The following is an 11,413-nucleotide window of genomic DNA, read 5'->3' on the forward strand; positions in this document are numbered from 1 at the left end:
CCTCCACTCCCTCCAACTCCAGGAATTGGAAATAGGAATGTGATTGCCTTAATGCTGAGGGAAAGCTAGTAAACTTAATTTGCCAGAAGTTATGCACGCTAACCAACTTTAACCATGATGAGGCTTCTAGTCTAGCTAGCCTCTTTGACCGCAGCACAATCCGTTTAGAATAACCAAGAAACTGAACGCTAGCTACATATACTAAATAAGAGAGCTACCCAAGCAATTCCACCGTTAGGAAGCCGGAATAGATGACAGTAGCTAGCTCGCCTCTGCAAGTTAGCTAACCTGGCTAGCATGCTATGCAGCGCTTGTTAGCTAGCCTGATCTCAAAAATCTACTTAGGACCGAATCACCGAGGTGGGACCTTGAGCCTTCATCGAGACAAAACATACAAGACAACAAACGTGAGTATCTTTTAATTAATTTGTGCATGGTCGCAAACCCAAACTAGCTTGTTAGCCTTAGTTGTTTCGGACGCGTTAACCATCTTACTTACTGCTATAGCCAGGCCAAACTATTCAAAGAATAACTAATTGTTTGTGATTAGGAAACTTATGAGAACCATGCCAAATTCAACAAACAAAGTTCTTGATAGTATGCTCTACCACTAAGGGACAGTTAAGTTGACACAATGTAAGACAGTTTCGTGTTACAATTGTTTGTTTAGTAAAGTGAATCGTTCCGTTTCACACCGAGGTGAAGAACAGAATAATTGAAGGAATGAATTCGAGCCTCAAGCTTTATCACCTGTGGAAGGCGGGGCTTCCAGCAAGGTGCATATTTCGAGAGTGTGCGACTCCCCATAGTATTTGACCGAAGTTGACTAACTTAAAGGGAACTACAAACGTCTTCTGATTAATCAATTTCTCCTGAGGCAAAACATTAAAGCCACTCTGTCTCACCAGACCACAACCTAACACCACAACATTCCATGTTATATCTATTGTCTCACAAAGTTCTTTACATGTATTAACCATGTGAAGCATCTATGTAGGCCTTATAAAGGGTTTATGAAGGCTTAATTTAATGAATGAGTTATTGTTTGTGTGACCAAATATAGCCTAAATACAATATCAGTTATGTTTTCTAAGGGTCCTATTATGACGGTTCACCAATAAAGTGTAATTCTGAGACTCAGCCACCAACTTGAGTCCAGTAGATTATATATGCATACCAGGGAATGTTTTGTGTTGCAATAGTTTACTACATGGTAGAAGTTGTCTCATTGTTATAGTCATATCCCGAGCATGCCCCTGCACCGTGCTCACACAGCAAATTTGAGTTCAGAATTTTAACAACCACAGTGTTAATTGTAATACTTTCTTAGTGTGTAAATGTAACTGACAGAAAGGTTGTTAAAATAATACTTTTCAAAGTGTTGAAAAACTAACACCCCAAGAGTGTTGGCGTGTATATGGGAGGCAAAGTCAGGTGCAAGAGAGCGGAGTATAATAAAAAGGCTCACTTTAATACCGGTTACCAAATGACAGCACATAACAAATACTAGTGTCAAAACACGGTCTAAAACAAAAGTGCAGCGCTTGACAATAACAATAAACAATCACTCACAAATACAACATGGGGAACAGAGGGTTAAATAATAAACAAGTAATTGTTTGAGTGAATCCAGGTGTGATAAGACAAAGACAGAACAAATGGAAAATGAAAAGTGGATCAGCGGTGGCTAGAAAGCCAGTGACGTCGACCGCCGAACACCGCCCGAACAAGGAGAGAGATCGACTTCGGCGGAAGTCACTTAGGCTACTGTTAGTGGATTGAGCACAGTGCACAACAATGGCTGTGAAAGTGGGATAAAATGCCTAATAATCAAAAACCTAAAACAATGTTAAATAATAAGATATGATCTCTGAAAGCTCATGCAAATAGTTACCAAATGTTTCTGTGGTAAGCAATGAATACCTGTGGAGTTACAGTATCTCATTCTGGGGTGTTGTTTTAACACTGTAGGGTGTAAAGGCCTATTTGTATATTTATTTCCCAGGGTTCCTTTCAAGTAAATTTTAGAGGTACTTGTAGTACACATTACATGTTTGCTAGTGACAGAAACATTATTGTTGCATTTCACAGCTTTCAGTCCTGCAACCTTCAGCAAGTGAGTGCCTAAGTGAATATTTTATCATAAAGATGTAATTATTTATGACAATATATTACTTTTTTTGACAATATCATACAGCCTAGTTTTACCCTAACACAGTGGTCTGAAACACTTGGTTTGCAGGCCACATCGGCAAGTCATATTAGGATATCCAACAATTGGAACTTGTAAGGGATAAATGAGACTACCTAAACCATCTACACTGGAACAACCATCTCAATAATGGATGCAATAAGTCCAACCACTTACAGATCGGATATGTTAAGAGAAATGTGTTATCTTTGGGTAGTATAAGAACAATTAATCAATCAATATGCATGCAGAAACATAGATATTAAAACAAACAATTATAAATAGCAACCTGCAGCAAGGGATACTGGGAAATATGATCATGAGGCCCCTTCCATGGTTTTTTTCACTCTGACAGAGAAATTACCTCAACACAGTGGAGTAACAAAAACCCCACTTCATTTATTCACTGCAGGTGGCGTCAATTTCAATCCCACTGGTGTTCATTCCATTAGAATCAAAAGTCAGATATAATACTCGCAACACTTTTTACCTCAACGCTGAGATGTTAAAACAAACACACACACACACCAAACACTGCTCCATCCCTCTGCCTCCACAAGGACAGAGTGCACACATATATCAGTGTGTGTGTATGTGTTTGTGCACGGCTAGTCTCTGAGAACAGTTGATGACGGAAGTTTACATGCACCTTAGCCAAGTATATTTAAACTCAGTTTTCACAATTCCTGACATTTAATCCTAGTAATAATTCCCTGTCTTAGGTCAGTTAGGATCAGCACTTTATTTTAAGAATGTGAAATGTCACAATAATAGAAATGATAATTATTTCTTTCAGCTATTATATATTTCATTACATTCCCAGTGGGTCAGATGTTTACATACACTCAATTGGTATTTGGTAGAATTGCCTTTAAATTCTTTAACTTGGGTCAAACGTTTCCGGTAGCCTTCCACAAGCTTCCCACAATAAGTTGGGTGAATTTTGGCCCATCCTCCAGGCAGAGCTGGAGTAACTGATTCAGGTTTGTAGGCCTCCTTGCTCGCACATGTTTTTTCAGTTCTGCCCACAAATCATCTATAGGATTGATGTTAGGGCTTGTGATGACCACTCCAATACCTTGACTTTGTTGTCCTTAAGCCATTTTGCCACAACTTTGGAAGTATGCTTGGGGTCATTGTCCATTTGGAAGATCCATTTGCGACCAAGCTTTTACTTCCTGACTGATGTCTTGAGATGTTGCATCAATATATCCACATCATTTTCCTGCCTCATGATGCCATCTATTTTGTGAAGTGCACCAGTGCCTCCTGCAGCAAAGCACCCCCACAACATGATGCTGCCACCCCCGTGCTTCACAGTTGGGATGGTGTTCTTTGGCTTGCAAGCCTCCCCCTTTTCCTCCAAACAAAACAATGGTCATTATCGCCAAACAGTTCTATTTTTGTTTCATCAGACCAGAGGACATTTCTCCAAAAAAGTACAATCTTTGTCCCCATGTGCAGTTGTAAACCATAGTCTGGCTTTTTTATGGCGGTTTTGGAGCAGTGGCTTCTTCCTTGCTGAGCGGCCTTTCAGGCTACGTCAATATAGAACTTGTTTTACTGTGAATATAGATACCTTTGTACCTGTTTACTCCAGCATTTTCACAAGGTCCTTTGCTGTTGTTCTGGGATTGATTTGCACTTTTCGCACCAAAGTACGTTCATCTCTAGGAGACAGAACACGGCTCTTTCCTGAGCAGTATGACGGCTGCGTTGTCCCATGGTGTTGTCCCATAGTTGCGTACTATTGTTTGTCCATATGAACATGGTACCTTCATGCTTTTATATTTGGTAGCACTTATGTGTTTTTCCTTTGCCTCCAACCCCTTTCGACGTGTGGAACGAATGTGGGTGGGGCTAGGTCTACATAAGGGTGCTAATTTTTTTTAAATCACAAAAGCTCTGACGAAAGCCGTGAGGCCAATAAGTAAGCTTATTAATATCAGTGATACTATCAAGAGCAGTGTACAGTTTCCTGTTTCCTTCATCTTGTTCAACTGTTGCCATGCACCTGCAAAAAAGATTGCTCAGATGTGCGAATGCCTAATTTTGTATGGTCCATCAATTTTGTGGTCCATCATTTTTTTGAGGTCTTGGCTGATTTCTTTTGATTTTCCTGTGATGTCAAGCAAAGAGGCACTGAGTTTGAAGGTAGGCCTTAAAATACATCCACAGGTACACCTCCAAATGACTCAAATGATGTCACTTAGCCTATCAGAAGCTTCTAAAGCCATGACAATATTTTCTGGAATTTTCCAAGCTGTTTAAAGACACAGTCATCATAGTGTATGTAAACTTCTGACCCACTGGAATTGTGATACAGTGAATTATAAGTGAAATAATCTGCCTATGAACAATTTTGAAAAAAGTACTTGTGTCATGCAGAAAGTAGATGTCCTAACCAACTTGCCAAGCTATAGTTGTTAACATGAAATTTGTGGAGTGGTTGAAAAATGAGTTTTAATGACTCCAACCTAAGTGTATGTAAACTTTTGACTTCAACTGTATATCACAGTGTGTGTGTGAGAATGCAGAGCGAGAGGTTCATCTGCACAATGCAATGCTTCCTCCCACATTCCAAAATGCCATGTGCAGGCAGAGGAGAGAGCTTCTCTGACCCCTCACCTCCAGGTTAACAACCCATGGCCATTTGTTTCCCATTGGATATTAAGGCATCCTCGCACAGCCCATAAATAGTGGCACTAAGGGCGGCGGCTGCCACATCAACCTCTAAATCACAGAGGCAAGACTCTGACACTGCGCATTCCTCTGCAGCCACTTCGGCCTCCAGTCTCTACAACTTTCTATTATTCTTACCTGAGCAGAAGTGAGCAGAGATGAGCACTGTGAGCACACTTGATTACGGTCGTAAAAAAAAACTCCATCCACCCAAAAATGTGCTCTTGCCTCTCTTTTCTTCATAAGCATGCAAGGGCTGATGGGTAATATGGAATGGGCACTGTAGTGTTGTTGGGTTTCCCCTGCTGGGTTATGATGCAATGAACATGTTAACATTACACTCTAAGAGGGGACAGCAATTAGGTTGTTTTTAGAGTTCACCAGAAGCCTTGTGTGCATGGTGCTTCAGACCATTAGTCAGATCTAGAGGGGGATGAACTGAGATTGGCCTGTGCTTCGCCTGTGGTAACAATGACAAGTGCTTTGTGAATGTAAATGCACTGGTAAGGCAGTCAAAGCAGAGAGGCATGGACCCCATCCCCAAAGAGTGCATTGTCATCAGTGCTGTTGGATGTAGTCATGTTTGCATATTTGGCTTCTAGCTTGCTGTCTGGGTGACTAGCACAACAAAACTGGAGAGGATCACTGGGCAGACCAGGCACTGGAGCAATGAGCAGGCTGCTAACAGGCACATCATCATCACAGAGACATGCCAGCAGAGATAATCACTCCACTCCTACCATCTGGAGCTGTCAGACCCTACAAACCCAGGGAGATGGCACCTAGAGATTCTATCAGGTCAGACAGAGTACATGCGCCCAGATGCCACTGCTTGGCAGAAAGAATGCACCCAGAGATTCTGTCAAGCCACTTAGCCAGACGGAATACATGCACACAAAAATTCCTCTTAGGTGTCTTTTTGAGGAGCAAAACGTTTGGTGGAAGGTACAATGCTGCGTACAGACCCCCAAGAACTCGCCGAGATACATTGAGTTTCCTTGTAGGCCTATGTGGCGAGGAAACTGTGAAGCAAGCTGTTTATGTGTCTTTTATTAAAGAATTTGAAACAATGTTGTGTCTGTTTGCTGCTTTTCATTCAATCAGGTAGCTAGCTGTTCCTTAGGCTGTAGCCTAAAATACATTTGTTCATATGGGCAGAATATTATATTTTGTAGCATAGGCTACCAAATGTATGAAAATAAACAGTTCATGCAAAAATATTGGATCAGGTAAAAGGCAGGGCTAAGGTCGTTTCAATTTGAAGAAGACTCTTTGTCACATTGTGATTTTAGAGACACAAAGTAACAATAGCATCTATGATTAAAGTATGCAGCCCATCCTACGCAATTGGGCACAGTAGCCTAGACCTTGATGCTTTCTCTGTTAAATCTTCTAGACCCTGCTGTAAATCAATCTGACAATAGCAGATAATCAACATAAATGTAGGGGTATTGGATTGAATCCAACATTGATCGCAAAGGTCTTCATAGGTGCGGCGAACTAGACACATAAGTATTCTGGACATTCTTCCGAACACTGTTATGCCACACTTTGTCTGTTTTTGCACCCCATGCTATATCCCAACATCTGACTGTCATTCAGAAGAAAAAAACAATCTGGATGAGCTGATGATGGTTGACAATATCACTAGGCTTAACTAAACACCTGGATTCCAAATGAGCATCCAACAAGTAGTCCTATTGGCCTATGCATATTGAAGTACAACGCAAGTTGGTGACTCTGTCATTTTGGATTTGTATGCCCATGAAAACTGTAAAATATCAACATGAACATTTGATAAAATGGTGCTGCCATTTTTAGCGAACCATCTCATAGACTGAGCAATACTTTTGTCCCGCTGATGGCTCATAAGGGGTTTCTGTTGTATTCATGATGGATTAGAATTTTAAGCTTCAGAACATTCACACCTAGCCTAATGGTCAATCAGCTCACAATTGTCTGGATACTTTCCTACCTGTACAGTGTAGGTCAGTCACATTTCTGTCTCCTTTTCATATCTCAAAAATGCAACAGGTAGCCTATTGATACAGACTTTACATAGGCTATTGGTGACATCACTATAGCCTAATATTCCTCAAATCGATGTAAAGATTTGGTGTGCTGTTGACAAAAAGCGGTACAGAATCTCTAATAATTAGCCTATCCTAAAAAACGAATCATGATGTGCTGAATATGAATGATTCTGCACAGTGCCTTGCTAAATAAAGCCAATTATCATGTTTGAGTAGGCAATAGGCCTCATTTTCAAGAAAATATCATAGGCCTAGTTTTATTATATTGATAATTAGATTCTATGGAGCATACTGAAAGAAAATGAATTAATACAAGGTTAAAATACATTTTCTTTCAGTTTGTCTGTTCCTATATTGAATATGTGCATGTTTTTTTTCCAACTTATTTGCCCAACCCTGTTTTATTTATTCTATCTAAAAGGCAACGAATGCAGCACATGCGAAATACCACTATAATAAGGCTACAAGACTATGAGGCTGTTTTTAGCCTACATACTTTATATCATCCTTCAAACAGGTTTAAACGAGTTTCCCCGCCAAGCAACCAGCCAGCTATTCCCTAGCCAATGTGTTTACACTCGCAATGAGAACGCACAGGCGCGAAAGACGAAAGACTTCGCTGACAGGGAGTTCCACGAAGGAGCAGCGTTTGCACAAAAAATGCTTCGAAAAATGCAATTGTTACAGACAAAATTCACCCAAAGATTCAATAAGGTTAAACTGAAGTATTCTCTAAATTATTTCAGACCTTTGAAAGTCATAACGTTAAATTAGCTATAAGTGTTAGCAGTAATCTAGCTTTCACAATGGACTCTTATACCCAGATATTTTTCACTAAAACGAATTTTAGAATGATGGACTCATGTGGACAAGTCAATATTTGGTGTACCTCTAACATTCATAAAGCCTGAGAACACTGCTCTGGTAAAAATAATAATAATAATCAAAACCACCACCACACTGTGTTTTAATGTATATACAATATGCAATGTTCAGGTATTTAGCGTAATCAGACAACCAGCTAATCTTCTCTCGTATCAAAAATAACTATTTTTACAATGTAGTTTGTTCCTCCTTTGCTCAACTAAACATGTTATCTGTCTCATCTACATGATCTAACTCAATCTAACGAAACAAGGTAAGTTGATTGATTTCATCAATCCAATGCAAGTCAATAGTACCTAAACTAGAATTTTCCAAATCATGTCCAAGTCATCTACAAGTTACTTCATTGAGTTACACAGTCATTTTTGTCATACTTTAGGATGATGATTTGGATATGATTTGGCACGGAAATTAAGAGGGACCTATCATTTCAGTTTAAAAAGATTACATATAAATAAATATATATATATATTAACAGGCCTAAATAAAGAAATACAAAAATGAAAAAATATGGAAAATATCTAGTTCCAGATAAAACAACACTTAAATCAATAGGCTATGTTCATGGGTTCAAAAATATGCAAGTGGAGAATCCGAACCATATGTTATCCTTCGCGGCTCGTAAACTGGTGAAAAAACAGTATTTTCTTAATTGCCATCACATAAAGCCATTGCTCCAAGCGTGCATTTTGCGCGTAAGAAGGCTATATCCAAAATAAACCAATACACAAATATGACAAATGCTCGACTGCAAAAAGTCTGAGTATTCTGGCAAAAGTATACCTACCGTGAGAGCGGAAAACTTCTGAGCGTGCCCGGCGCAAAGGAGGCAGAGAAGGACCAAGAGCAGGCAGACGCGCATCCTGATGGTGGCTCTCAATGAAAATTACGCACGATCCAAAGTGATCCTCCAGCCTACTGTCTCGGCTTCAGCAAAACCAACTGTGTCCTAAGTATCCAAATACTTTTCTTGAGAAAATGCGCTCAATTCAATTACCAAGGTACTCCTTTCAATTGACTTTGTGAAGAAGTTGTGGGCAGACGTTTATTTTATCACACGTTTTTATCTCTGCCAATTCCGTTACTTCTGCAACCTTCTGATACTATCCTTATTTATCGCAGTGCGAAATGCCCCCTGTGTCCTGACCTTTTTCCCTCCCTCAGTGCTCTCTCTCTCTCTCTCTCACACACACACACTCTGTCTCTCTCTCGACTTTTCTCCACACCCCCTCCCTCTCCTCGTATGTGGACTAGATCCCTTATCGGATGCAGGCAGTTCCTTGACGGTAGGTAGGTAGCCTATACGTTTTGAAGTTATCTTTCTGCTGCTGGTAGCTAAAGGCAAACAAAGTTCTATTTTCTTTCTTTCTCCCTCTTTTTCTTTTTTTCCTCTAAACCACAACAGGGAATCCGTTTCTGTTTTGTCCTCTGCTGTGTTATGAGCCTCGCTCAGTAAAGAGAGGACCAGACTGCGTAAAGGCGTAGTGAGTATGGAGTAGCGACTAGCGCATGCGTATGAAAGGTAATGAAAGAGGACAGAACATATAGTGAGCCGCGTGTACAGTCTTGAACTCCCTCTCGAAAACTCAATCTCTCTCTCTTTCTCTCTCTTTCTCTCTAACGCACACGCAAAAGATAGGGATATGGATAGGTCCACATGTCGAAAGGAATGGAAAACCCCTTTGATGCTCTGTGGTCACCCGCATCATGAGCCCTCTGACACCTAAAATAAAAGATGGTCAGGCTGCCCAGCATGGTCTCAGAGCATTTGTATTATTCTGTATGTAAATCCGAGACACCCATTTAGTACATGTTATGAATTACAATTTGTATTAATGTTACGAATTTGCAAAACGTACAATATGTTACACATTTTCGAAATGTACAATGTGTTACAGATTCGCAAAATGTATGATATATTACGAATATTGGCTAATGTTAGCTAGGCTAGGGGTTAGGCTGTGAAGGTTAGGGTTTAGATTAGGAGTTAGGTTAAAGGGTTAGGGTTAGCTATTAATTTGAGTGTCTCGGGTTTACACTATGTTACGTCTAGTCTATGAGACCAAGCTGGGCAGCCTTGTATGAGGAATATTGAACTATCATGCCAGATTCCATGGATGGAAGCTCACTGACAGTTTACCCAAACCGCAAACGGTCCAGTGGGCTGCGAAATTGGGTGTGGAATCTCACTAGCTGGGCTTAGAAGGCCAGTGTCCGAGGGCGTGCAAAAAAATGTCATATGGCAGTCAAATAATGTACTGTCGAGTACCTATAGTGTTGGCATTCGGCAAAAGACACATTTGCAAAGTTTTAACACTCAGTGCACAGTGTGCACCGATCATTTCGAATGGAATATTATGGCCAATAGGCTTGGCCTAACAGGCCTACGTAAGATTTGAGGCAAACTTTTTTAAATTATGCTAAGCAAAAATGTAATTTAATAGCCTAATACAAAAAAAACATAAAACATTGTCCATAAAATCTGAAACTGTGGGTTTTAAGGCCATTAAAGTACAGAGACTCAGGAGTGCTTTTGTGTTGACAGCAATGGAGGCTGGTGGGGGGAGCTATAGGAGGACGGGCCCATTGTAATGGCTGGAATGGAATAAAAGGAACTGTATCAAACACATAAAACATATGGAAACCACATTCCACTCTGTTCCATTTATTCCATTCCAGCCATTACAATGAGCCCGTCCTCCTATTGCTTCTCGCACCAGCCTCCACTTGTGGACAGGCCTGTCATAGAGTACAGGAAAGAGTCATGCAAATTAAAATTCCAGTTGAAACATCTACACCACTCACAATAAATAATAACAAAAAAGAGGTTATGGCCAAAGGGGTAATGTGTCTGCACATTACCCTATGTAACCCTATGTCTGCCCCTATGTCTAACCCTATGTCTGCATAGGTTACTAGTCACCGTGCAACAATGTCAACAATGTTACCCTGTCAGTGCACATTCAAAGCAATCATGCCACCTGGTGGCAAGTTAAGTAATTAAATCCACGGTACAACCTTGATTTTAAAGAGGACTTCCTGACCATTGCAACATGAGTTCAAATGTACATATACATTTTTTAACTAATATCTAATAATACGAATGTATACTATCAATACCTATACAAATGTAATGCACTTGAACTAGTAGCTGGGCAGAGAAGAGACTATGAATATGATGAGTCTCCTCTAGTCCAGTTAGCTACCATTCATTTGCCTCTTAGACAGCTCTGCCAGCGTTAACATGTCAAAATATGTTATGTAGCACTATATGGGATCACTCCAATATGGTATTCTTCCGTGCGGCAGGATACATTCCGAGTAAGGATTTCAAATTAGTCCCCTGTATCGGGTAGTGACCCCCTTAAATTGCTGCCTCCCCACTACTTCCATATTTTTCCTTTTCTCGGCTCATTCCGAGAGGATTTTCTTGGTAAGAGCTCTATATTAGAGTGTATAAGCGTAGAAGTATAGCCACAGCTATTCATTAGCTTGATGCAGCTAGCTAACCTCTCCATCTCGGTGCTCTGCTGTTCCCCCATTCGGTTTGACTTATGCCATCTTTTGGGGGTTTTGTCCTCGTTTTATTACTTTTTATTACTTTTGACAGTGTACAAAACTG

General features: G+C 40.3%; 1 protein-coding gene across 5 annotated transcripts in view; it reads right to left on the bottom strand.

Moving 5' to 3' along the window:
* smoc2 (SPARC related modular calcium binding 2) overlaps positions 1–9,325 on the bottom strand; it is an 81,764-nt gene extending 72,439 nt beyond the window's left edge. For 2 of the 5 annotated variants that reach the window (XM_021605735.2, XM_021605723.2), the window contains exon 1: positions 8,579–9,297. In XM_021605735.2, the coding sequence (XP_021461410.1) occupies positions 8,579–8,653 (75 nt within the window). In that variant the 5' untranslated portion in view covers positions 8,654–9,297. Of the gene's footprint in view, positions 1–8,578 lie in introns of all 5 variants that reach the window. The other 3 variants (XM_021605727.2, XM_021605716.2, XM_036980719.1) reach the window with 3 other exon arrangements.
* Between the last annotated feature and the right edge of the window lie 2,088 nt (positions 9,326–11,413).

The sequence above is a fragment of the Oncorhynchus mykiss genome, chromosome 1 (assembly GCF_013265735.2).
Source record: "Oncorhynchus mykiss isolate Arlee chromosome 1, USDA_OmykA_1.1, whole genome shotgun sequence".
NCBI classification, from domain to species: Eukaryota; Metazoa; Chordata; class Actinopteri; order Salmoniformes; family Salmonidae; genus Oncorhynchus; species Oncorhynchus mykiss.